Source organism: Zosterops lateralis, assembly GCF_965231275.1.
Source record: "Zosterops lateralis genome assembly, chromosome: 15".
NCBI classification, from domain to species: domain Eukaryota; kingdom Metazoa; phylum Chordata; class Aves; order Passeriformes; family Zosteropidae; genus Zosterops; species Zosterops lateralis.
Genome location: NC_139775.1, coordinates 6,606,091 through 6,633,570, shown reverse-complemented (window position 1 = coordinate 6,633,570; position 27,480 = coordinate 6,606,091). Strand labels below are relative to the sequence as shown.

The 27,480-nt window shown below is 55.8% G+C and overlaps 1 protein-coding gene across 2 annotated transcripts; it reads right to left on the bottom strand.

The window, feature by feature from the left end:
• Window positions 1-619: 619 nt before the first annotated feature.
• RAB26 (RAB26, member RAS oncogene family) lies at window positions 620-27,330 on the bottom strand (the record flags this gene model as incomplete). 2 transcript variants are annotated; one of them, XM_083872849.1, is made up of 9 exons in its annotated part: window positions 620-2,771; window positions 3,237-3,313; window positions 3,565-3,621; window positions 3,775-3,840; window positions 5,812-5,864; window positions 6,170-6,236; window positions 6,871-6,912; window positions 24,492-24,602; window positions 27,118-27,330. In XM_083872849.1, the coding sequence occupies 9 exons, from the start codon at window positions 27,328-27,330 to the stop codon at window positions 2,669-2,671; spliced, it is 789 nt and encodes a 262-aa protein (XP_083728975.1). In that variant the 3' UTR covers window positions 620-2,668. The 2 variants fall into 2 exon arrangements, with proteins under 2 accessions (XP_083728975.1, XP_083728976.1); XM_083872850.1 differs by lacking the exon at window positions 27,118-27,330 and adding an exon at window positions 25,278-25,327.
• Window positions 27,331-27,480: the final 150 nt, after the last annotated feature.

The window sequence follows — 27,480 nt, the reverse complement described above, 5'->3', positions numbered from 1 at the left end:
CAAGTTACTCCTATAACGTTTCCCCAGTCTCAAGAGCAGCCTTATTCTTAAATGCTTTACTGCTGTATTTCTGCTTTGGCTTTTATATAAAGCAAATTTTGTAGCTTACAGCAGAATAAAGTTTTGAAAAGTCTTGCCTCTGTTTATCAGTTTCCGGGGGTTTTGCCTCTGTTTATCACAGTTTCTGTGGGTGATCTGTAACTTTTTAGGCTGACTGGAAATGTTGTGTGGGTATCCAGTGGAACTGGAGTGCACTGAAATTTGCTGCACTTTGTTCAGCTCCACTCCCTTCACTGGCTTCTTGGAGTCACTAAGGTTGGAAAAGACCTTTGAGACCCAACTGTTGTGCCACATCCACGTGGCTGTTCCATCCCTTTGTGGATGAGGACTCTTAACACTACCCTGGGCAGCTGTGCCAGGGCTGCACAACCCTTTTTGGGGAGAAATTCTCCCAATATTCAGTTTAAACTGCATCATACCCTGGTTCTGCCATGTGGATCCAGACAGGTTCAAGGCTGAGCTGAAAAATTTGAGTGACCTACAGTGCTGTGTGTTTGGACAATCAAAACACCGCTGTAGCCATGGAGATTATTAAAAAATTTTATTAACAGGAATGAACCAAAAGCCGTAAACAATAACCAGCAGAAATGGGATGTTGCAGGTGAGGCTGAGTCCTCGCACATGGCTGGGTGCACTGAGCAATTAACTCGAATAATTAACGCTGCGCTGAGCAGTTCCACGTGGTGGCAGCAAAGGCCCATGGAAAAATCCCAGATGACCGTGAGGAGGAGCTCTGGGGCCAGGCCAGTGTGCAGGCACTGGGAAATCAGCCCCACACTGAGAACTGTGACTGGGAGAGAGGGGCTGAACCTGCTCAGAGTTTAGATATAAACCACAACCACGGCTGTGAGGACTCTGTAGCAGAGTCTGTTCCCCACAGGCAGGCTGGAAGTGCTCCAAAGGGAAACATTTTCATTTGCATTTAAAGGAGTTTTTATTGGTTTTAAACCTACACTGAGCAAGAAGTGAGCAGTTTTCAGTTTTGTAACCCAGACAGATGCCAGTCAGGGAGAGGGAAGGCAGCATCCTGACATCAGGAATCCTAATCCATTATGAACCCTAAATTTTGCCTTTAGGGAGACTCCTTGTCTCCTCGGGATGGGGCTGCTGCAAGAGCAGGACGAGGAAACAGAGTTGCAGAGCTGCCTGGCTGTTCCTGCCCCACACAAAACCAAATTACTGGATTGAGGGAGCCCTGAAAGAGCTCACCTGGCAGCTCCTGCGGGACTGGCAGCAGGGTTTGCCAGGAGTGCAAATGTTCCTGCAGGAATGGGTTTTCCAGAAGTGATTTTAAAATTTAAACCAGACAATTTCAAGACTTGTCTCTCCCTTAAAATACTATTTAGGGGAAAAAAAAAACAAAAACAAAAAAAAAAACCAAAACACCAACTTTTAAGATCCGTTTTCATCCTGTGAAGCTGTAGCTCCCTGAGGAGTGAAGCTCGGAGCATGTGGGAGCTGCAGAGGCTCCTTGTGCCCATCAGGAAAGTAGTGCTGGAGCCAAAATCCCAGGAAAAATGAGGGGCAGGGGCATCTGAGTCAGCAGCTGGGGAGGCTGGTGCTGGCTGGGGGGCAAAGGATGGGTTATTCTTATTTCATCTGAAGAAGCCACCGAGGCTCAGCACAGCGGGCACCTGCTGATGTGCATGTGGAGTTTTCAAAGGGAAAAATTGCCAAAGGCTAAACACTTCATCCAGATTCAAATTTGTACTGAGAAGTGCAGCTTGACAAAAAAAAAAAACCAGCCAAAAGCCTGACACAGACCAAAGGGGTGAGGAGGCCCTTGAAGAGAGTTGGCAGGAGTCTGCAGCCTGTAAAATCACCGCCTGCAGCTTCCCCCCAGCTCTCTGCAGTGAAAAGAAAGAGCTGCCCAAGAAAACTTTGAAGATATCAAAGCGTTGTTGCAGTCTGAAAACACCATCACACTTACAGGAAGGTATTTAGAATAAGCTGCAATACAGTAGGTTTCTTCTTGAAGTACTAGAAAGGGCAGAAGGAGGAGAAGCAGAGCCTTTCCCAAAGGGATGAACATTCAGAAATCTCTGTACACAGCCAGGTGTGCAGGAGCTCACTCAGACAGCCAAGCTCTGCCTTGCAAGGAACAGGAGAATCCCTCACTGGAAGCATGTCCCACCTCACAGGGATGGACAGACAGGAGAAAGCAACTACAAAAATGGCTGCCTTCAAACATACCCTTCCTGCACGCCCCAGGCCAGGGCTCTCAGCTGAATTCCAGGTACACAGGGAAAGAAAAGGGAATTCAGGACTTTCTCCTACCCAGAAAAACAACTTTTTTTCCTCCTAGGTGGGGAGAAGGTGTTGGTTCCCCTGTGTCACACCCTGGCTCTCACAAAGGTTACAGCAGCCTCACAGAGCAGGCACAGAAGGAGACTCAGCCCCTTCCCAAACACACACCTCCCACCTGCGAGCTGGGCAGGAACGCTGGCAAGGGGAGCTGGAGCTGATGGATGCAATGGGGCTGCAGAATCTGAGAGCTTTTCCTGCTGCTCCTGTGCCCTGGTCTCAGCTGGCCTTAGGGGCAGACACAGACATGACAGACAGACATGCACACACTGCCCACGGGCCCGAGTCTCTGTACAAACACACGTTAGGACCTGCAGCAGCCTGAGCCTCGCACTTCCTTCTTCACATAGTCGTGGAGCTTGAATTTGGGCTCGTTGGGCAGCTTCATGGACCTGTGCTTCAGCTCCCTGGGAAAGGGGAAGGATGTTAGTCTTGTGCTGCTGCTTCTGGCAGGGAGAGGACTTAGTCTGAAGGAGCCAGAGGGGGAGTTTGGGCAAGAGCATGAAGTGATAGGATAGAGGGGAATGGCTTTTCACTGCCAGGATAGGGATAAATGGGATGTTTGGAAGGAATTCTTCCCTGTGAGGGTGGGGAGGTCCTGGCACAGGGTGCCCAGAGAAGCTGTGGCTGCCCCTGGATCCCTGAAGTGGCCAAAGTGAGACTGGACAGGGCTTGGAGCAGCCTGGGATGGTGGAAGGAGTCCCTACCCATGACAGGGAATGGAACTGGATGGGCTTTAAAGTCCCTTCCAACCCAAACCATCCCAGGATTCTGTGATTCCAAGCTGCCTTGCCCAGCTCAGTTGATCTCAGTGTGGCCTGAATGCTGCTAAAGCTCCTCATGATGACAAGGCCACTGCTGTGGTCACTTACTTTGCAATGGCTGTGAACGCCAGTTCCACGTTGAGGCCGTTCTTGGCGCTGGTCTCCATGAAGGGCACTCCGTACTCCTGTGGGATGAGACACAGCAGGGTCAGGATGGCACCAATGGCGTTCCCACAGGCTCTCGGAGTAATTTTTGAGGACAAAGAAACAAGAGGTGTTAGTAGAAACTTAAAAGGAAAAGGAACAGATGAGAAAGGGGAGAGCATGACAAGGGGAAAAAAGCCAAGTGTTCCCAGGTGTATTTTGGGTCAGACTGGTCTCCAGGTAAACTTTTCATGTGCACATCCTCAGGGACATCCTCAGGTACCTCACCTACCTTGGCAAGTTTCTCTCCATCTTCCCTTTTCACCACTCTGTCCTGGGCTGAATCCACCTGCAGCAGGAATGGCAAAGAGCAACTTGTGGTGGTTTGGAAGGTCACCAACATGTACCTCCCTGTCCCCTTGTCCCCTGCCAGGCTCCCCTGCCTGTGGCTCCATTGTGGGAGGAAGAGGAGGCTCTGGCAAAGCCCTGGGACCAGGCTCACCTTGTTTCCCAGTAACATGAGGACCACATCCTGCTGTGCATATTCATGGATCTCTGTCAGCCAAGCCTGGAGGGACACAGCCAAAAGAGAGGGGTTGTTAATGGCTCCAGGAGGAAGGAATGATGGGGAGCTGCCCCAGTCCTGGCATGGACACCCTCAGCATCCCAAGAAATGCCAGGGAGTTCCACAGATGACCCCTGTCAACAAGGGAGAGTGTCCCCAAGCCCTGGGGCCCCCACTTTGCCAAGCAAGCCCAGCACCCCAATTCTGACTGCCCCCCCCCCCCCCCCCCCCCCCCCCCACTCCATCTGCCCAGGGGTGCTTGTAGGGCTTTGACCCCAATTCCCCCTCAGTTGGGATGTTCAGGCTGAACCTCCTTTCAGAGGACAAGGCCGAGGGTTGGCTCTGGGATGTGCCCTGTGCCCATGTCCTGCCCGTGCTGCCCCATGCTGAGCACGCTGCTCCCAGCAGGCACCTGAACCTGCCTCCCTGAGCCGTGGGGTGGCTTCCCTGCCCTCTAATCCAGCCTAATCCAATCAAACCTGCTCTAATTCCCTGTAATCCCTGACCCCGTGGTGTGAGCAACCTGCTGTCTCCAGTGCTGTTGCTGGGCTCACAGCAATTCCTGGTGATCCCACAACGTGGCTGCAGCCACTGCACTGCACTGCACCCAGGCTGGGCCCAGAGTGCTCAGCTCCATCATGGGTTGGAGTCACTCCTGACTCCCTTTGGCTGCCTTCTGGCTCCACCCCGGCTCCACCCCTCTTTCCAAAGCCTGGCAATTACCCTGGGTGCTCATTCCTTCCCACTGGGGCTGTGTGTCCTGCAGGGACATCCCTCCTGTGTCCCCAGGGTTACTGATGCTGCAGAGAGGGCAGTGTTATCCAGTAACATGAAACCTCCAAAGGATTTTCTTTCACAGGGTCACCAGCCCCGAGCAGACTCGGAGCCCGGTTAACACCCAGCACTCACCCTCCTTGAGCCATCCAGCTCCTCAGGCTGGGAAATGCCACCTCTGGCCAGTCCCAGCTGGTGAGAAGCATTCCCAGCATCAGTGGCACGGGAGCAGGGTGGTAGGACCTGCCCTGTCCCTGCCATGGGACTGCAGGCACAGAGGGGTGGCAGGTGTGCTGCTGCCAAGGGAAGGATGCTCCGGAGCAGGGAGAGCTCCAGGCCCCCAGGGGATATGGGGCTGTGGGACCCCAGGAGCCAGTGTGTGACACATCACAGCCCCAGGGTGTTGATGCCACTACAGCACGGGGTGTTTGTGCAGGCACAGCTGCTCCCCGTGGATGCACACGGTGTTCTCATGCCCGGGACAGGAGCAATTACATCTTGTTCGGTCAGGGATAATTGCTCCCCAGCTTGGGACATGCTCTGGCAGCGCTGGCACAGGTGGCATCTGGCAGCCACATGGAGCTGGTGGGGCGAAGGGAGGGGACACTGAGTGCCCACAGGTGTCCCTGATCCCCTCACTGCAATGTGGGCAGCATCTGCTCTCCCCTCTGCCAGGTCTGAGAGCCCCAGCACTGCTGCCCAGCTGCCCTGAAGGACCTGGGGAAGGGACAAACTCAGGCAGCACCAGGAAGCCCCCAAAGCTGGCCGGAAGGGCAGGTGGGCTGGGGAGGTGCCACATGATGGGACCCTCTCCCTGCCAGGTTTGGACTAAGCTTGGGGGAGCAATGAGGTGCCCAACCCCAACCCATTGTGACCTGAAGGAGCAGAGGGGGATGAGGGAGCAGCTCACTGGGGAAAGATCCCGTGCTCAGCTACCGCAGCAAGTTCTCTGCCCGTGCTATAATTACACAGCATTAATTGGCCAGAGCAGTGAATCCATCACCCTTTATTTGCTATGAAAGGGAAAACCTTCTCTGCCCGTCCCCTGCCTGTCCTTGCAGGTGCTCAGCAGTAACCACAGCCCTTCTGCAAGTGACCACAGCTCCCACCTGCAGCACACACCTCCTGAACGCATCCACAACCACAACCCAGCCAGTCACACATGAGGGACAGCGGGAGGGGCTGGGGGTGCTGCTGTACCTGGATGTTGTCAAAGGATGCTTTGTTGGTGACATCGTAGAGCAGGAGCAGGGCTGTGGAGAGAAGGACAGGCTGTTAGTGCCTGTGCCAAACTGAGCCCATGGTTCAGAGGACACTCTGCACAGCCCCCGTGAGATACAGAACACACTAAAATCCAGCACAGCAACACCTCACACTGCTGGTGTTTGCACAGCCTCCTCCATCCACGGCAGCTGCTTCCCATGGAAAACCACTGCAGGGATTCTTGGCTCACCTGGCAGCTCCGGGCCCCCGAGAGCCAGAGGGAGGGGCTCCCCAAGAGCAGAGGAGGCCAAGCTTACTGTGGAGGCTCCCCAAGAGCAGAGGTGGCCCTGCTTACCGTGGGCATCCCGGTAGTAGGCATGGGTGACGCTGCGGAAGCGCTCCTGCCCAGCTGTGTCCCAGATCTGGAAGGCAGACAGGAGCAGAGGGATCAGACCTGACCAGAACCCACCCAAACCAGCCTGAACAGCAACCCCAGGAGGCTTCTCCAGCTTTTGCTCCCAAGAACATCAATAGGAAAAATGACCAGAACAATAAATACGGAAGCAGCCTCTTCCTTCTCCTCGGTGTGGAGACACAATGTGGCCAAGGACTCCCAACACAGCCATTAATCGGAAAATCCATGGAGCAGATGGATGCATGGGGACCTGCTAATGTGATTTATCAGTCCTTAATGCAGCAGGAGGTTTGCAGAGTGCACGTTGCTGCCTGGGGGCTCTGTGTTACTGAGCTCCAGGCAAAGGGCTTGGACAAACTGAGGTCTGAGGGGGCTGGAGCAGCTTGGCTGCAGGGGCACCTGGGCCGGAACAGGGATCACTGTGGCCAGAACAGCCCCTAGCCCTGAGCAGGCTTCTGCCAAGGGGACAGAGCAGCCAGAAGGGTTCATAAGGCTGTCCCAGGGCAGGAGACAGGACCACAAAGTATAGAGGTGGGGCCCCATTTTGGGGGTGTATCTCTTCTTTGTCCTCTGAGGGGCTTTGTCCGTCTCTGAACACCCAACGCAGCAAGGGAGATGCTTCCAGGGACATGGGGACATACCTGCAGCTTCACTTTCACCCCATCCACCGTCAGCACCTTGTTCTGAAAGAGAATGGAAAGGGTGGTGAGGGGTGAGTGCAGCTGCAGAATGCCATGGGAGACACAGTGAGCCCCCCTCCCAGTCAGTGTTTCCCCCAAACCCTCGGGCTGATCCCCTCTCCTGCTTCTTAAACTCCCATCCATTGGTCCCAGCACCTGCAGAGATGTTTCCACCATGGCCCCGACAGAGGATCTCTCCCTGTAGCAGCACAAGTTGCATCTATTCGGGTACCTAAATCCTGTCAATGCCACACCCAGCTCAAGCTGGAGACCTCTGGCCATAAATTAATGAGCACCAGCATCCCATTTTAATGGCCTTCAAAAGACAGAGTCAACCACTCCACATCCAGCCAGCAAATTAAAGATAACTCCTGCTCCTGCCACTTGGACCTGTTTTTCTCCTGTTTTCTCTCTCAGGATGTTTTTCCCTTGTTTTGCCTGGTTTTAAGAAAGGTGGAACTGAGGAGAGGGGGCAGTGTCCCTCCACACTGTGTTTTCCCCAAAGCCAACAGGATTTTTTGTGTGGAAGGATGCCCTGGCAGAGCTGGGAGATGTGTGGGAGCCTCTCAGTGCCCCTCAGGGTGGCTGGAGGGCAGGAGATAGATCCTTGCCATGTCCCAGAGCAGCCACCATCCCAGCAATCTGCACCAGCCTCTCCAAACATTAAAGGAATGCAAGCCTGCAGACCAGCAGTCCCAGGGGAAGGAGTAGAGATTAATTTGCTCACCAGATCCATAGAAATTAGCACAGTAATCAGTGGGACGTGCTGGAAACATGGCCAGGGAACAGCACACCAGTGGGATGAGGCAGCTGGTGGCTGCTCTGGTGATAATTTAAATCCCATTCCCTCCGTTTGCTCTGGAGCTGGTTTGGGATGCTCCCATCTCCCACATCACATGGCCATGGGACAGCCAAGGCTGCCAGGACCCCAGCTGGGCTCAGCCCTGGCTCATCCACCCCTGGCACTGGACACGCCACCAGCCATTCCAGTGCCACCAAACCCCCCGAGGGATCCATGCCAAGATCCATCCCTGCACATCCCACCCTGCTCAGCACCACCACCCCTTCAGGTGCTGACGAGGCTCTTCATTGATAGTTTTAACAAGGGCAGAGGGAGCAGCTCATCTCCTGCACATCTACACAAGGATCTGGCGAGGAGGAGAGGGCAGGAGGGAGCCGGAGCGCTGAATCCTCCGTCTGCTCAGGCAGGCGCAGGGAGACGGCCGAGGTTTATAAATACCTTCAAAGGCAGCGACTGAGACGGGGGAGAGAAGTGATTCACAGCCCCGGAGCTGTAAAAATAGGCAACCAAGGATTGGGGTGGGGGAGCTGGGAAGTACTCAGGGAAAAGCCGACGCTCGGGGAGCCAGCCGGAGGTTTAGGGCTCCCCGCATGTGGAGCTGACCCTTTCCCAGGAGGTGACACCAGGACTCCTGAAGGCTTGAAGTGCCTAAAACCCAGGGTCCCCACTGCCACAAAGTGCTCCCTGGAGCTTGGTGCCTCTGCCCAGGGCTCCCAGGTGAGCAGGGACAGAGCCATCCCCAGGGCAGCCACGGCAAACAACACTGAGCTGCACCTCCACCTCCTCCCCGAGGATGGGAACAGCCCTGTCCTAACCTGTGCCACAGGTGAGACAGGACAGGTTTGTGCTCTACAGGAGATCCACTCTCCGAGCTCACCTTGCTCTCCAAAACCCTGGCTCCTACATGCAGGTGCCAGACCCACAGGCTCATCCCACAGGCTCTGCACTGGCACAATGCCATTCCAAACACCATTCCCAGGTGCTGGCAGCCAGCTGCCAATACCACCTGCCATGGACCGTGCCAGGGACCGTGCCAGGGACTGTGCCAGGGACTGCAGAACAAGGCAAAGGTGCTGTGTTTCACCATCGGCCCCAGCTCTTGGCACGAGGGGACACTTGGTGTGATGGATGGTGACAAGGGACAAGGACACACTGAGCATCACGTTAAAACCAGCACCAAACAGGTGCCCTTCCCCATGGCGACACAAGCACCTCCAGCTCAGAGCAGAGTGTGGCTGTGCCCAGGGACGTGGCCATGTCCCCAGAGCTGTGCTCCAAGGTTGACAGAACACCGTAGGTGAGTGGGAGGGAGAACATGGCCCCAGCCCTGAGCATGGATCATCCAGGCCAAAGCCACCTTGAAGCATCTGGTGAGCAGCCAAAAAAGCTGAAGCTCCAAAGGTGCCCCACATGCAGTGACCTCCCCTTCAGGAGTTAATTAACACGGAGCCGCCAGCAACAGGAGTCACACTAATTACGACTTACCTATATTTTAGGGAGGTAAATGCTTAGACCTAATTAAAGTCTGCACAGGGATCCAGATGCTGCTGGACCAGCCTGGGGGAAAAAATTGATTTTCTGAGGATTGGGTATGGAACAGAGCAGAGTTCCAGGGTGAGATGCTGTGGAAGTGGTCCTGCAGGCAGGAGACACAACCAGAGTAAGCCAGAGCATCACTCCTGCCTGCATCCCAAAGAAGTTTGCCCAGAGGAGCTGTGGCTGCCCCATCCCTGGAAGTGTCCATGGCCAGGTTGGACGGGGCTTGGAGTAATGTGGTTTAGTGGGAGATGTCCCTGCCCAGGGCAGGGCGTGGGTTAAGGTCCTTTCCAACACAAACCATCCCAGGATTCTATGATCCCTGCCTGCCCCCAAGCACAGGGTGGCTGCAGAACACGGATGAAGAAGCCAAGAAGGTGGGAGGAGCAGGGCAGGAGAAGGCAGGAGCTGGGCTGGGAAAGGGCAGGGGCTGCTGCCAGCAGCACACACCAGCGTGCTTCAGATGAACCAGGTGCCCGGGTCTCCTCCCATACCACAGCTAAGTGACTTCCCAGCTTCCAATTTTTATTTTTTTTTAAGGAGATGCCTCAATTCCCTCCTGTCAGCCCTTCCAAGGCACAGCTGGGGGCTGAGCTCCTAATAAGCATCGAAAGACAAAGGCGCTGTGTGTCAATGCACTGAGACATGAAATGTGCTGCCAGCCCTGCGTGCGAGGGGAGGGGCTGTGCTCTCAGGGCTCCTTCCTCATCTCACCTCGTTTGTTAGAACAGAGGTAATGCTCCCGGCAGCCTCCTGCCACAATTCGGGCAGGAAAACCATCCCTGCACCTCAGCTCTTCTGTCGCCCTTCCCAATTTCAGTTTTTGTGTCCTTTTTCCTGAGGCGGTGCAAACATTATTGAAATCTCATCTAGCAGGGGCCGCAGTGGAATGGGAATGCCTGCAGTGCCTGGGGTGGACAAACGTGATGCTCTGAAGTTAAATAATCTTCAGGACGTCAGATAAACAAAGCTGGAACCTTGCAGATGCAGGGGAAAAATTAAATTACCATGTGCAGATGGTCCTCAATTAAGAGCAGCATTATCACACACCAAGGCCCCGCTGGCTGCAGCCCTGGCACGATCCCACAGCTGCGGCTGCCCGGGAGCAGCAGAAGGGAGGGAAGGAGGGGAAGGTGATGGAGCGAAACCGCGCCGGTTCTGAGACGTGCACAGACGATGCTCCCACGCAGACCCGGCCCTGCCGCCCCTCTCTGCCCTCACAGCAGCTGCAGGGTGGGCAAATGTCCCACCCCAGGTCACAGGGTCCCCACAGTGAATCCCACCATGAGCAACTGGCACATCCCCCAAGGGCCTGAGCCCACGCCACTGAAGCTGCAGCACAGCCCAGGATCAGCATCATCGACAGCCCGGCCTCTCCCAGCTCTTACACGTATGAACTCATTAATTAAAGCCTTTAAAGTTAAATTGGATACATGGATCAATTTGCTTCGCAATTAACTGGACAAACGGGAAGCTGCTCCCTGGCACCATTCAGGCTCCAGCCAGGGGACCCCCACCCTGCCTCGCTGGAGCCTGTGCCTGCCGCTGGCTCCAGTGGTGCTGCCCAGGAGTGCCCACTGAAAGCACCCCACTGCTCTTTTACCATGGAAAAAAAGCCCCTCAAATGTCATTATTGAGCCTTGGAGGCATCTCCTGCAGCTGAGAGGGGGGCAATTCCTGTCAAAATGGGGATAAACGGCGTTAGTGACTGTAGATCAAAGCGAGCGCAGGCGCTGGGGCAGCACAGAGTTAATTAGTACCAGTAATGAGCTGTGGGACTGACAGTCCAGCCACCCAGAAATGTCATTAGGTTGTAGTGTCACCAGGCCAGGCCACCCAGGAGCCAGGGCTAGATTGGGTTATCCTTTATTTCAGGAAGCCAGGAGACACCCAGCAGTGCAGGACTGGCTGAGGGGACGCTGGAGCACCCCAGCCCCGTGCCAAGGCCAGCCCAGGAGCCAAATTCCCACCTGGCAAAGCCAGGGAGCCCCTGCGAGACACAAACACTCCGGTGCCAGGAGGAAATGGGATGAGTTGTGATATAGCAGACACACAAATAACCACCACCTCCAACGGCGACTGCAAAAATAGATCAAGGATCGATATGGAAATCTGCCCAAAACAGCAGGACACTGCATTAAATTTGCTCGTTAAAACCCTGAGATTTTCCCAGACATGCGCAGCCAGGGAGCTGCTCCTGGTGGGTACAGCACTCAGGGACATCCCAGCCCATTGCCAAGGCCAGGATCCAGGAGCAGCCCCACTTTGCCCTCTCAGAGCTCCAAAAACCAAAAACTCTAAATCCAAGCAGTGCCTGACCCAGCCTAGCCATCAGCACCTCCATGGAGAACACAGCCAGCCCACCACTCCAGCTTGGGAAAACCCTTCCAAGGAGCACATTCCCTGCAGGAGAGAGGAGGGCACAGCCTGATGCTGTGCTGGAACCTGCAGAAAGCCTCTGGGAATGGGGAGAGCAGGGCAGGGATGTGGGATGGAGGCAGGGGTGTGCCATGGTGTGGCTGGACATGGTCCTGCTCCAGCCATGCTCTGTGGGGCTGGAGGATGTCCCTGGCACTGAGAATCACATTCAGTGATCCTCTTCCTCCTCCTCAGCTGTGCCACCACCAGAAACACTCATGAGCATCCCAGGGGAGACCTGGGTGGCCAAAACACCTCAGCACAGTTCCCTCTGCCTCTCCTATAAATCTGCCTTTCAGAGAAAAATCCCAACCATCCATCTCCCGGGGCAGGTGATGAATTCCTCAGCAGCTCTGTGCATTTGTGCTGTGCAGCTAAAAATAGCAACTTCTGCCTTGGGATGTTTTCTTCCCCAGGCCTTGCACACTCCTGCCTGCAGCCGCTCCAGCTCTGGTGCCAAGATCCTTTCAGAGCCCACAATGTGCTCTGGCTGCTCAGCTCCTGCTCAGTGCCTCAGCAGATCCCAGGAAATGCAGATTAACACCACGGCCCCTCACAGCACACAGCACTTCCAACCTGCCCTGGGGCCAGAGCCACCCCACGGCCCCTTGGAGGGGCCATGTCTGGCCTGGAGAAGCCACAAGCCCAGCCCTACATAAATGTCCCCCAGCCCTGGTCTCCAGCAGGGGACAGCCCCTTCCCCACAGCACCCAGCAAGTGCCCCAGGGATGTCAGCAGCACCAGCCTTTGTCCAGAGCTGTGTTCACTACATTAAACCCCAATTAACATCTCCCTGGCTGCCAGCCCTGCCGAGATAAGAGTCCAGGCTCTTGTTCAAGCAGACACACCGAAGAATTAGTGACTTATCATCTTCTAGTCACATCAGTCTGCAAATAAAAGGGTTTTCTGGCAAGAAGAGAATCCTGTCTTAGGGACAGATTAGAGGTAAGAGGATCTGCTTAGGATCATACATTTTAAATTCAGCCCTGCTCTGCTTCCTGGCATCGTCCACAGCATTCACAGTCCTGCGTGGGGGTCTTGTTCCCTCCCAACCTGGATGCTCCATGAAACCAGCAAAATCCTGGGATGATCCTTGGGAAGGTTCCTTGAGGGAGGCACAGGCAGAGGAGACTTGATGCTCCCAAGCCCAATGGGGCTGCTGGGGCTCACCTCAGCAGGAGGGAAACGGGGCCCTGCGAGGTTTGAGATGTCCCCACAGCATGGGAGTGAGCCTGAGCCCCACAGACAGCCAGAGAAATTCACCCTCAAAATTTCTCAGGGTAGGATCTTCCCTGGAGACCAGAGCCACCAGAAAGCAGCAGGAAGGCTGCAGCCTATCCCTGCAGCTCCAACACACAGGAGGAGATCCTCCCCACCCAGGGATGGTCTGCCCAGCTGCCCCCCACCACCCTGGCCTGCATTACTCACCCCTCCCATCTCTTTTCCCCCCATTTTATAAAAGAAGGGATGTTTTTAAAAATGTCTCTGCTTACTTCTAAACGAGGAAGACTTGGAAACAAAGAGGGCAGAGATGGCTCACACAGATCTGTGCCAATACTGGGAATAAGTAACGTGGCGCTCGACATATTTATCTTAATTTTCCTCATCAAGGCCATGCCACACTGCAAAGCTGAACAGGGATCTCCACGGAGCATTTATTGCTCTATCATTTCTCATCTGCAGCAAGCACGGCCCTGTCAGTGCCACAGAGATGAAAAATGGCTCATCAGGTCCTGTTAGACAGGGAATCGTTTATCTGGGGAGAAATAAAGCCTAGCAGCACTTTTCTGACCTTATAGATCTTTTCCAACCTAAACGATTCTAGGATTTGCTTCAGTGACTGCAGTCAGCCCTGGGCTGAAAACTTGCCTGAAGTTTCTGAGAAGACTTTACAATCCAATTAAAAAAAAAAAAAAATCAGGGCTGAATATCCAGCAGCAAACATTCTGTCAGCACTGAGCAGTAACACAGCAGCGTCTGCAGACAGCACTGCAAACAGCATTATTAAAGAGCACTTCTCATCCCTAAAGAAAATGAAATCCCCAAAGACCTGACAAAGGAATCTGTAGCTTTTTATCCCAAACACTCCCATCCTTCACCCACAGCTAAGGCAGACAGCTCCCAAAAACTGCTGTGCAGCAAACTTGAGCCCAGATTCTTTGAAGGATTCAAGGAAAAAGGAGTGACTGAACAGCTCTAATGAGATTTTATGATGGCTGTCCGAGCCCAGTCAGCCTCCAGGACTGGCACCCATCAGGTCCCAGTGCTCCCTTGGACCACAGTCCATCTCTGCATGGTGCAGTGGCAACAGGGACAGCCAGGGCTGAAACACAGCAGGTCCCAGACCTCTCTGCAGGGCAGGACCCTCCTCAGCCCTGTGGCTCCTCCCCAAAATCCAGCAGAGCTTTCTGAGGTTTCACCTTCTCCTCACTAACCACAGCGATTCCGCAATGCCACCATGGTCCTACCTGGCCATCTGTCCCTTTCTGAAATTCCCCGTGGACAGAGCTGGGGAGGGAGGGGCTGAGCAGGCAGAGCCCCTGCCCCACCACTCCCCTGCCAGTGCCGGGGTGGCCACTCGGGTGCACCCACAGGTGGCACAAGGCAGAAGCCACAGCACAGGAGCATCCCCAGCGCAGGCACCGTGCACTCAAAGCTTTGATCTTTGCAAAGCTTTTCCTCCTCCCTGGCAGCAGTCCCAGTTCTCTCATTTTCTGCTCCACTAGAGCAGGCTCTTCCCCAGGTTTGGGCACCACTGAAAGCCCCAGGAGACGCAGAGGTGCTGAGGAACTGCAGCATGCTCAGCCGCACCGGCGCTTCCACACCAAAACCACCCCAGTCAGTCAAACCAGTTTGGCCAATCCAGCTCCACCATTTGCTCTCCCCATGTGGGGCTCTGGAGCAGAGCTGTAAGCCAGGAATGTGCTGGGAGATCACCTCAGTGAGGTAAAACACCTCAAATCCTTCACTGTGGGTGCTGGAGGTCTGGGCAGCAGTACAGACCACACTCCTGGGAAGCGGTTCCAAGACATTGCCAACCTTTTTACAAACAAAACTGAACCAAAACCCACACACGATTTCCTTGATTCTTTCCGTTGCACATTTGGGAAGCCCAACCTCAGCCAAGAACTCTAGCTGGAGCAGCCAGGTCCTCTGGAGAGGATTTCCACCTCTGCCCTGGGCTGTGGGGCTGATCCCCAGAGAATCAACCCTCCCAAGAGCTGCTGTGCTCCTCCCCCAGCACGCCCGGCTGTCGGGAACAATCTGACCTCGCGTGTGTGTTATTCAGGAGGGAAAAACACACCACATCTGCCAGGCATTAACGCTTGCTTGGGAACAAAGTTATTTTCGGCATTGTTGAGCACTTCTCCCATTAATTCATGCCCACTTGATAAGTGCAGCTCATGAATGGGTTGAAGGAAGTTCGGGCTGAGCCACAGAGCCACTCGCTGAGCCCCAGCCTTATCAGAGGCCACCTGGATGTGTCACCCTGCTGCAGAGGGGTCTGGGGAGCAGCCCCACAGAGCAGGACCCCCTCTGCAAGCTCAGCTCCTCGGTGCTGAGTGAGCAGTGCTCTGGGCAGGGAGGGCACCCCCTGCCATGGGCAGGTGCAGGGAGAGCTCACATCCCCACCAGCCTGGCACAGCTGCCAGCCCCTCACCATGTCTGGGGCTGTGGGGGCTGCCCAGCACCACTGCCAAATCCGGGCTCAGCTCTAAAAATTGGCACCAGGAGTAGCAACAATCCCCAGCTCTTCCTCTGAGGAAAAAGGGGCCGTGCAGAGCCCGGGGGTCGCAGCTCAGCTGCCTCCCCACAGCTCCCAGGGCCGACTGTGCTCCACACCAGGGAAAAAAGACAGTGAAAGCCCAACCATCTGGCTGCACGAGCTGCAGGAAGGGCTCCCTGTGCTCCCCAGAAGGGGTCTGCACTGCACAGGGCACTGTGCATGGATGCTCATCCAGGGACTGTTCCACTCCAAGGGAGGTCCCTGGACAGGGTCTCCACTTCGACCTCCCAGCAGTGAGGCTGGGCTGAATTATGCATCCACACATGCAGCTGTATTTCTCTCAATCATCAGCTCCAAGGAAGCAGCAAGGCATGGAGGCACTCGTGGGACTGGCTGCTGGTGAGTGGCACGAGAAGCAAATACAGCAATTTCTACCAAATTCAGCATCCAACACAGGGCAAGGGGTCTACACTCCCCAGACAGGCTGGGGCTGCCCAGGGGCCCTCAGCAGCCTCCTGCATTTGACTTTTGGGAGAAAAGGATCATTAACAGGGAGTTGTTCCAAGGTTGGGAGCACAGAACCCACAGCCAGCTGTCCCCGGGGTGATGTGCCTGGCACTGGGGCCAGCCCAGGCTCGGTCCTGGTGAGGAGGAGCAGCAGCCCTGGCATGAGGCAGCACCCCCAGCTCCTCCTCAGCCCAGCACACATCACACCCGGGGCTCGTGGCCATGGTGCAGTGGCTCTTCCCCAGTAACAGCGTTAATGCCACAGAGCCTTCCCGGGATCGTTGCCGTGGTGATGTTGCGCAGGCAAAGCTGGAAAAGCCAAAGCCTCCATTTCCCCAGTGTGTCACTGAGCCTGAGAACATCGAGGCTTGGCAGGCAGGAGGAAAACGTCCTGAGACACAGGCAGATGGCACAAGGGCTGGCGAGGTGGATGTGATGGCTTCGTGGCATCTGACCCAAGCAGCTGGGCACAGCTCCCACCACTCCTCTCCTTTCCATACATTAAATAGAAAAACCCCACATAAAATGGAACAAAACCTGTCCAGGTGTTCACACTAGGATCAGTCACATCCTCAGAGATGTGCTAATGGTTTTTATGGCCCCTAGAAGATGACCCTTCCTGCCTGCTGACCTCCTGCAGGTAGAACTGACTCAGCCCTGCCACACCAACATCTTCCTCAGGCTCAGAAGCATCACTGAGACCCCCAAAACACCCATTAAACTCCTCCTCAGCTGGGACAAGCACAGCCCAGGGCAATGGACATCACCCTTTAAAGCTGAAGCACCAAGCGCTCCCAACCCATATTAGTTATGATCAGGGAGAAACACTTTTTCCCAGTGGAGGCATAAAGATGAATTATTTGCTGTTGCTTCCGAGAGATTCACCAAAGCCTCAGGGCAATGACTCGGTGCTGAGCCAGGATTAAATATGCTGTATGTCCCTGGTAGACAAACAAAGCTGTGTGAGCTCCAGGGCTCTGTTGGGATCCCGAGCCAGGGCAACTCCAGCACCTTGGGATGGAGCCAGGAGCCACATGGGCAGTGCCCAGCTCTGCCCGTGCTGCCAACAACAAAATGTTTTGTTTCCAAAGACTCTGCAGGTAAAGCCCTCAATCCCCCATTGCCATAGGAACAGTGTGTGTCCCATCACCATCCAAGGACAGGGACACACCACATTGCAGCTCTCTTCACCCCAAACACAGCTCTGACCTGCCTGCATGGGGGTGGTTTTCCCATTTTTTTTCCCCAAGGAGAGTGACCTGCTGGTGCTCGCTGTTCCAGGCTTTGGCACGTTCCATTGCTGCCCTGCCTCTGGCCAGGGTGATGCTCAGTGCCACCATCACAGGGACCAGCAAAGCCCCATGGATGGGACTGACCCTGTGGCTCAGGTCTCAAGGAAGAGACCTTTTCCCCTTTCTTTGGGGAAAGGGGGAAAAGGAAAGGAGTTTTTCAGGGAAGAACAACACATAGCAAGCAGCTGGTGAGCTCAGCCAGAGTCAGCTCCTGCCACTGCAGTACTGCCAACCCCGGGACTGGCACCTCACCCTTCCCCACAGAGATCATCAACATCCACCCCAGGAATAACCGATAGCCTGCTAGGGGCAATAATTAATTAACAAAACGAGGCAGTGGCTCAGCAGAGAGGCAGCAAGGGCTCAGGGAACCACAGGAGCCAAGCAAGGCAGAGCCACGGGGCAGGGATGCCCCAAATGCCCATCCTGGGGGCAGTGGGGAGCTTACGGACACCCCAGAACCCACCTGTCCCCCCTTTCCTGGGCACCTTCCCTCCGCTTTCAAAGAACAATCCAGTTCTGCACAGCTGAGTTCAATGTTTTATCACAAATAAAAGATGAAAGTGAAATTAAGCCAAATGTATTCCATTAAATATTGAAACCATTTAGACATACTCTGGCCCCATTTAAATGTTTTACTGACTATAAAACGCTCCCTCACAGGTCCTGGCACCGGGAGCAGATCCAGCCCGGCTCGGATCCATGGCAGTGGATGCTCCAGTGCCCAAATTGGCCTCTCCAGAGCCAATTTCCCACCTGGCAGCAGGCAGAGAGCAGCCAACACAGCACAACCATGTGCCCACAGCCTTCCCCAGCCCTGCTCCTACTCACCCTGCTCCTTCCCAGTGATCCTGCTGAGCTGGAGCAGGGCAGGAGCAGGGATCTGACCCACACCCCTGGACACATTGGATGGGTGGGAATTGCATTTCCCAGCTGAGTTTCCTGTGGTTCCCATCCTCTGTAGGGGTTTTGGGCTCCCACACAGCTCTGACCAGCAGGATAGAGAGGCAGGTTATGCTGAGCACCTTTACAACCTCCCTCCTTCCACCAGCAGCTCCCAAGTTTGGGTTCTCCTTGCCTGTGTCCTGGCACTGCAGCTCCTGAGCAGCCCAGGCCTTCTGCTCTCCCCCTGAGCTAATTAAATCCATTATTCCAACCACCCCAGGACAGACCCACGAGGACACCAGCTATCAACAGGCACCAGGAAGACACTAAGCAGCAGCAGGGCTGCAGGAGACACTGGTGCCCTTCCAGTAGCATCTCACAAACCCCACATCCCCAGCGCTGTCATGTCAGCTGAAATGGATAGAAAATTCCACATCCAAACTATTCTGGGTGGTATTTCTGACACCAAGGAGGTGGAGAAGGCACCTTCCCACCATCCTGCAAAGAGGATTAAGCTGGTTAAGAGGGTTTTTTTCCAGGTTCTGGGGCTGGCTGCCACTCCAGCTGCTCAAGCGCCTCTTTGCTTTGAAGACATTCATCTTCTCTCTGTGCCTTCCCCAAGGCAGGAATGGAGTCCCTGGTCCACTGGGACCACCGCCTGCACATGGGGGTTTGCATCTTCCTGCTCTGCTGCAGAACTGGGGGTTATTATTTTCCAAAAGCAAGAGGCAAAAGGAGGATGAATAAAAACCTGGGAGCCACGAGGAGCGGGCGCAGCCGCCACGGGCACCGCTCGCAGCATCTCTTGGCAACTGAGCCCCTGCATGCAAATGACAGGCACCGACTGCAAAGCTGTGAGTGTCCCTCTGCAAGGGAAGGAGCAGGCACGGCAAGAAAAGCAGGGCTTGGTTTGCCATGGGAAGTGGATTTTGACTGCCCCATGAGCCCGTCCTGGGAGCAGGGAACAGGCAGCAGCAGCAGCAGCTGTGGAGGAGCAGAGTGCTCAGAGTCACATATGGGCACAAGGGGCACAATCCAAGCCTGTCCCAGCTGACCAGTGCTGCCTTTCCTGGGCAAGACTGCTGGGATCTGCCTCCTTGTGCTGAGTTTGGGCACAGCTAGTCCCTACAGCATCGTGTCCATGCCCTGGAGCCAGGCAGAAGGGGTGGGAGCATTGCAGGAATCATCAGAGAATTTCTGGAATGGTTTGAGTTGGAAGGGATCTCAAAGATCATCCAGGTCCTACCCCCTGCCAAGGGTAGGGACATCTTCCACTAGACCAGGTTGCTCTAATTTCCATCCAGCTTGTCCTTGAACACTTGCAGGGATGGAAATCTGCTCTGGCAAATTGAGCCCAGCTCTCTATTTCTCCAGTGAGAAATGCAAAAATATGAAATCAGCTCCTGGCTGCTATTAAAATTCATCCAGCAATGGGAGCTGCAGAACAAACTGATTTTCAGACAAGAGCTGCTGGAAACACACAGAAACATGGAATCATTTGGGTTGGATGGGACCTTAAAGGTCATCCAGTTCCAAGCATTTGCCACGTGCATACTCAGGGTGGGAGCACAGGCATCCCCTGCCCACTCCTGCCCCACCTTCCCCATCCTGGTTGCATCTCTGTTGCCACTGGCATGGCCCTATGAAGGGGAATTTGATCCAAGCAACTTGGCAGCTCCAAGATGTTTCTCCCAGGAAAAGGCCACTTCCCTCCAGAGCTCCAGCCCTGGAGACCAACTAAACCCACTCCCCTGCAGCAAACCCCCAGCCTGACCCCACACAGCAAAGGAGACACTGAACACTCTGCCCAGTGCCCGAGTTCCTTCCCTCCAACATCTAGGGCTAATTTTGCACAGAAAGACACTGAAATTAATTTATTTCCGTTTCTTTCTTCTGCCCTAAGCAGCTCCCCTCCCACTTTTTCCAGATTGATCCATCAGAAAATGAGCCCTGCTAATGCTCTGTGCCAACCGCTGAGATAAAAGCCAGCCCTTGGCTTTCAGGAGGCTCTGGGTTGCTCCAGCCCCTCAAAGGAGGGTTGGTTGTTCCACCAGGCAAAGGCTGTGAAGGCAGGGATGAGGGCTGGGATGTGGGCAGGGATGTGGGCACCTGCTGGGGACCAGAGCATCGCCCCAAGGGCAGGGATGTGGGTGCCCACTGGGACCAGCAGATGCTCAGGACATCCACCCCACTCTCCCAGCACACCCAGGACCATTCTGGGTGAATCCAACTGTTCCTCTGCACACCCTGCAAGGCTGGAGCAAAGCTTCCCATCGTCCTGCAAAGCTCAGGAGCCAGGGGCAGCCCGTGGAAAGTGTATGCACACAAACACAACAAAAAAACACCAGTGCTGATTCCAGCCCTGAGCAGCACAGGGCTGAGTGTAATCAGGAGTCCTTAGAGCTCAGGGCCACCGGTGACAGGTTTTATTTACAGCCCGGGGGCCGTCCCAGATTAACCACGGCACAGCCAAGGCTGGAGCAGAGCACGGAGCCTCCCGAGGGGGCTGTGCTGGGGAGCAGCTGAGCCCCCTCACGGCGCTGTCAACCTGGGGACATCAAAGCTGAGCCTTCAATGAAATATCCCCTGTGCCCACTGCCTGCCTTGGAAGCCTGGAGCCCTGCCCAGGCACCGGGACTGGCTCCCTCCCTCCTGCTCCTCCTCTCGCGGCAGCACCTGAGCTCGGTGCCAGGGCGATGCTGCTTTGCTCCCTGTCCTCGGGGCAGCCACAGAGGAGTGATGACAGCACTGCACACCCAGGAGAGCATCGAGAGAAGCCGCCCTGCTCTGAACTCCGCCAGAAAGTTCCATCCCACTGATTAACGCAGGAACCATCACCCCTGCTAATGCAAAGCAGCTCATTAGCACCTCTTCCCAGGGAGAAGAGGCTCGTCCCTAATTGTTTTTTTCTTTTATGTTCTTCTCCTTTCAGGTCCAATTAATACACAAATCTTCAGTTGCCCAACCCTGCGGAGCTCGGGGCTGTGAGGACGGGGCTGGGCAGCCCCAGGGAGCCCGGGTGACTCTGGGGACAGGGACACAGTGGGTTCACGGGGCCCTTTAGCTTCTGTCCTTTGGCGACACCTCCCCCCCGTCACTCAGCTGTCAGGACAGGACTCAAGTCCAGCTGGCTGCTGCAGCTTGAATTTCTGTCGAGGTTTCTGCGGCGTTGCCAAAATGACAAGGAGAGGCAGCTCCTTCCGTGGCACTGAGAAAACCGGGATTCACACCCCTGAGCACTAAACCTGCTCTTTTCCAGGAGCCCCTTCTCCCTGGAAGCCGAATGTGGGAAGTCAGGAAAGTACACACGGCCTGCCCAGAGAGCTGCCCTGCCCTCACCACTGGGGATCTGTGCGGAGAGACCCCACAAGGGGAGGCACCTGCCAGGATTCCCCAGACAGCTCGGCACAGCTCATGGAGGGCAATAATTAAGCCCCTCATTATCTAGCAATGAAACCTTGACGGTGACACCTGTGACCCAGATGCTGAAGGCAGAGAGGGGTTTGTCCCCCAGCCTGGGGAAAAGCAACTCAGGGACTCAGACAGAGGTTTCTGCTCAGCCAAAGCTCTGCGAGGAGCAGGACCCAGGAACAGGAGCAAGGCTCTGCCTCGATGGCACCCACGTCGAGTTGGGGGCTCACCCAGCACTGCACCCCCAGCTCAGAGACACCCTGGCCCTGTCCCAGCTGAATTGGGAAGGCTGGAATCATCCCCAGGAGCTAAAAACGCTCCCCCAGCAAACCAAATTTTCCCGGGAGGAACACTGGGGACTCAGTGTCAGGACACCTCCAAAGCTCAAAGCCAACAGGTGCCATTTTGATGCCTTTTTTTAATATTACAATCATCTTTATTTCCCCAGCATCAGTGGCTTGTTTTCCAAACACATTCAGATCAACATCCCTCTTTGTTTAAGAGATGATAATAAACAAACACGTCGCAGGAGGTTCTCCCTCACATAAAACAGTAGGAGGGAACAAACCTCAGGGGCCATTAGGAATAGTAATGCCAGATTAATTTTAAATGGATTTCTATTCATTTACATTCGCCCCGGCCTATGTAATCCATTAGCCACAGCTTTGGGTGCATCTAATGGTTTGACATCCTTGAAAATGAGCAATGGATGCTGGAACCCACTGGGACCAGTGGATGGGGAGAGGAGGGAGCTGGGCTGGTGTGGGGGCTGCCCCCAAAGCAGCTCCATCCCATTCCAGAGCGCTTGCAGGGACCAGATGGCATCAGGAAGATGGAGATGGTCCCCAGGACAGTGTCAGGAGCTGGGCAGCTCCATCCCTGTGGTTTCCTGGGGGAAATGGGCCCCAGGGATCCAGCAGGTCCCAAACAAGGTCGTGCGTGCACAGGAGCGCAGCTGCCACACACACTGGCCTTGGGGAGCTCCCTGCAAGCCTCTGCTGCCAGCGAGGCTCAGAGTCTGCCACAAACCCTGCCAGAACCCCACAGAACCCCAAAATAACCCCGCTGTGCTCACTCAGTGCCTCTCACAGCAGGCCAAGAGAACACAGCAAACCCCAGTGACACCTTCCCACTGCTGCCACCTCACAAACAGCCTCGCCTGCTCCAGCCAGCAACCCCCCTGCCAAACTCCGGGGCTGTGGAGAGAAGGAGCTATGCTATGACAGTTCTGTGATTAAAAAGACACAAATTAAAACCAGCAGAAGCCTCCAGTGTTGCCACCCCAGAGCATCATGTGCACGGCAGCGCCCACGGCGAGAGGGACAATTTCCAAACAGGATTATCCTGGTGGGAACACAGAGGAACATCAAAAAACTATTTCCATGTCCCCCCCAAAATTATGAATGCCTTACAAGGATGATAATAATGAGTTTTAGGGCATACACGTGATCTCCCCCACTGTATAATCTGCCCATTTCAGAGACATGTAGTTCTAGCAGCTCTATTAGAGAAGTAAATTAACCCTAATTTGATTGCTTCTCAGTAACAGGCATTTCAGCGCTCTAATCAATAAGTCACAGGGTTTTATGGCTGCCCCTCTGTATCAATCATTGCAATCAGTAATAAAATGCTTTTATTTGAAGAACACCTGAAACACTGTGTAATTACCTTTCTATAAAATTACAGATCCAAATTTACCCATCTCGCCTGCAGCAGCCCCCAGCCTCACTAGGCACGGAACATCCCTTCCCCCCTCAGGGCTTTCTGAGCTGAACATCACCCCTTCCCAATGTCACTGCACCAGCCAGTTATTACTCATACCCCAGCCAAGCAGCAGGTTACAGGAGACACTCATCTCCCAGAAATCCTCCAAGAAAAGTGAAGATCCAAGATCCTGCTGGGAAAAGGCGGTTGGGAAGATGCAACACAGGGTGTGTGGCATCACCAGCAGCTCTTCACAGCACCCACCACGGCACCCAAATGGAGCCAAATCCATCACAGCCGGTGCCCCAGGAGCAGGGCAGGGAGAGAAGAGCTGCCCAGACATCCTGGGAGGTGACAAGCTCACACTTTGGAGGGAGCAGATGGTTGGGGGACTGACAGGGACAGGGTGATGCTGGTGCCAGTGAGCCACGCCAGGCGTGCTGCCGGCTGCTGCTTTGGTGGCAAAACTGCCTCATGCCCTGCCCAGCTGCTGTAAAGGCTCTTTGGTGCCACCTCTGTAAAGTCACCATTCCTGTTGCTTTGCTGTCCCACCCCGTGGGTGGGGATCCCCTTCACCAGGGCCTGACTGACCACAGAGACCCCAGGCAGCCCCCCCCAGCAAGGGGCTGACAGGGAAACGTGGACAAGAAAAGGTTACAAGGCCCTGGCTGGTACTCAGGTGTTCCTGCCTGGCAAAGGATGCCCTGGGCACACTGGGGCATTGCAGGGCATGACATGATCCCCTTTCTTCCCTCCAGTCCACCTGTTATTCCCTGTGTGGAGCAGGTTCCCACTGTCCTCACTGCAGCTGCACAGTATCGAGTGCTGCCCTGATGACTCTCCTGGCATCGGGATGCTCTGGGTGCTCCCAACCAAACTGAAACCTCAGAGATCCCTCGGCACAGCACACCTCCACAGCCCCACATCAGCACCCCAAAGCTGTGCTGAGGAGGTTCCTCCAGGGCATTCTGGTTTATATCAGCTTTGGTTTTGTCGTTTCAAGAAAAAAACCTAACGACTCTTAAAAAACACTGAAATTGCCTCAGGGAAATATTTTCATGGGCAGATGTCAGGCCTCAGTTGTTACAGGAATTATCCCCAGGATCCTGAGCAGAGGACACGCTCCCCCATCCCTGTGCAAAGCTGTAACAAAGATGTTGCTGCTGCTGCTGTCACACCCCGAGCACCCTGAGGCTGGCGAGGTTTAAGTCCTCAGAGCAACGTTTAGTTACTCCTCTGCAAAATCCATCACTCACTCACCTGCCAGACCCCCGGGCAGGGCCGAGCCCCAGGCACTCACCCTGAAGTCGATTCCCACGGTGGAGATGAAGCTGCCGGCGAGGAAGGCGCCGTCCTTGAAGCGCACCAGCAGGCAGGTCTTGCCGACCCCCGAGTCGCCCACCAGCATCACCTGCAGGGAGGGAGAGTGTCAGGTTACAGGTTTTGGGAAGGCAGCCCCACTGCAGCCTCGACCCCACTCCATCCAGATGCTCGAGGGGAAGAAGCATCCAAGAGCGATGTCCCCGGACGGAGGGGAATACTCATAATGGGATTATCCCCCACCCTGCACCATGTCACCAAACTGGAGACACCTTCCCCTGACAGGCACTTGACAGGTCCTTCGTGGGGGCACAAAGCCCCTGAAAGCCAAGAGGTGCTGTCTGGGTGACACGAGCTGCCCGTGCTGTCCCCGGCACACCCACAGAACACCCCACGCCGCGTGGGGCTTTCTGGGAGGGTGACACTGCCCATGGGGAGACTTCAGAGGGTCCCCAGCCATGAGTGCCCCCACCTTCAGTGGGACCCACACGTGCCCACAGCTGCCCTCCAGTCCTCCACGGATGCCAAGGGAGCAGCTCCCAGTGCCACCTGCCTCAGTTTCCCCACCCAGCAGCCGCCCTGGGCACACACAGGGCAGGCAGCTCCTTGCCACAAAGCAACCACGGCAGAGCTGAGGCTGCTCTCAAATGCAGCTCCCCAAAACCTCTGCCTACCCCACTAGCCCTGCTGCTCCCCAGGGCACTGACCCTGCTCCCCTCGGTGGGATGACACCAAGAAATCCGGGCTGTGCCAGCTCCTTCCACACCTGCCATGGCAGGTTCCTTCTCTCCCAAGGCTCTGCCACCAGCTTTCCACGAGCCATTAACCCGTGACAGGAATTAAATGGCTTTACAGCAGGAACTGCCCCGGGTCACACCGAACCCTCCCAGGAGCTGTCAGAAGTGGCAAATGCCACCACCCCTGTGCAGCTCAGCCCTGAAAGGCAGCAGCAGCCCTGGCTGCAGGTGCAGCTCGTTTTGGCACTGCCAAAGAGGGCAGGAGCTGCCCACGGTGTCCCACACCCCCAGCAGAGCCCCACGCTGGTGTCCCACAGGAGCCCCAGGCATCGAGCCCCAGCACAGCAGGGTGAAGACAGCCAGAGCCCAAGGGAGTATCAGTGTGAAGCCAAGGGAAGGGGGAAAATAAGTCATTTTAGTAAAAAATATTGATTTAAAAAAAAAATTCCAGACATCTTTTTGCAATAGATGATCCTCGACAAAAGCCTCTCCCCACTCAGCAGCAGCAAAGCCTCAGCCAGGCACACAGAGTGCCCAGGGCCAGGATTCAGCCCTGTGCCCAGAACTTGGCCACTGCCTCAGGCAGAGCTCAGGAGCCTCAGGAGAGGAGAAGGGAAGGAGAAAGTTTAATAAACCAGGTTTTTACTGGATACAAAGCGATTTCTGCCTGCCACTGGTTCAAAATCAGCGAGACCATTGGCAGATGTTTTGTCTACCCGGTGCATTTGGGCTTATCTGAGACCCACTTGGCTCATCCTCGTGCCATGGGGATGATCCCTAGGGAAAGCCCCGGGCTGGGCAGGCAGAGGTGAGCTCCAGGAGCCAAGGACCAGCGCAAACACAGAGGTGGCTCCATTTTAGGGAAGCTGTTCAACCACGAATGCAGCTGTACCAGGACCAACCACCTACCGGAGCAACCAAACACATTTATGGAACGTCCCTCTCCAAACCCACATCCCAAACCTCAACATCTCCTGCCCCACACCCCAAACCCCAACGCCTCCTGCCCCACACCCCAAACCCCAACGCCTCCTGCCCCACATCCCAAACCCCAACGCCTCCTGCCCCACATCCCAAACCTCAGCACCACGACGGCTGCACTGACTGCCACAGGCACCAAGCTCTCATCACCACACACCGAGGTGGGACTGGCCACAGCAAACCCGTGTCCCCCGGGCTCAGTGCCCCGGGCTCGGCTGCAGAGAGAAACACACAGGGGCTTCACCGAGCCGTGGTCTCAGCAGAAATCACTAAGCGAGCCCCAAAATCGCTGTGTGAGCCCTAAAATCGTCAAATGAGCCCCAAGCTGGGCTTGCATCAGGTCGCATGACGAAGTGGGGAGGAAGAAAATATATTTGCTCTGTGACTCTCTCGCCAGGATGGGAAGCAGCGAGGAGAAGCCACCGGAGCCCAAAAGGCTGGAGACATCTCGGCAGGTGCCCCTCGAGGGCTGCCAGCAGCCTGCTCACAGCCCCGCTTTCTGTGCGTTAACGAGGATCCGGGAGGTTACAGCAACTCCCCGAGCGGCCTTTGCCCGTCACTTCCACAAGTCCCGCAGCCGCGGCCCCGCCACCGGGGGCTCTGCAGGGGCAGCCCCGCCGAGCCAGACCCCGACCGGGCGGTGCGGAGGGGCGGGAGGAGAGGGGAGCAGGGATGCAGGCAAGCAGGGATGCAGGCAAGCAGGGATGCAGGCAAGCAGGGATGCAGGGATGAAGGGATGCAGGGATGAAGGGATGCAGGGATGAAGGGATGCAGGGATGCCCGCCCGGTCCTGGCCCTCGGGAACTTCGCGGACGCCACCCCCGGCCCCGCACCCGCCTGACCCCGCACTCCCTCAACCCTCCCCGCTTGCCCTCACCGGTCCCGCACCTTGAAGGCGAGATCGTAGAACTCCCCGCTGCTGCTCAGCGAGGGCCGCCCGGCCGCCGCCGCTCCGCCGTTGCGGGGCAGCTCGGGGGCGGCGGCGGCGCTCCCCCGGGGGGTGGCAGCGGCGGAGCGGCCAGTGCCCTGTGCGGCGGGGGGCAGCGCGGCGGAGGGCGCGGCACCGCCGCCCTTGCTGCGAGCCGCCTTCTTGCGCGACATCCCGGGGCCGGCGCCGCGGCACCGCCGGGCAATGGGGGGCGCGAGAGCCGCCGCCGCCGCCCCGCGCTGGCCCCGCCCCCTGCGGCCCCTCCACCAATGGCAGAGCGCAGAGGGCGGGAAGGGGGCGTGGTATCGCACTTGGCCCCGCCC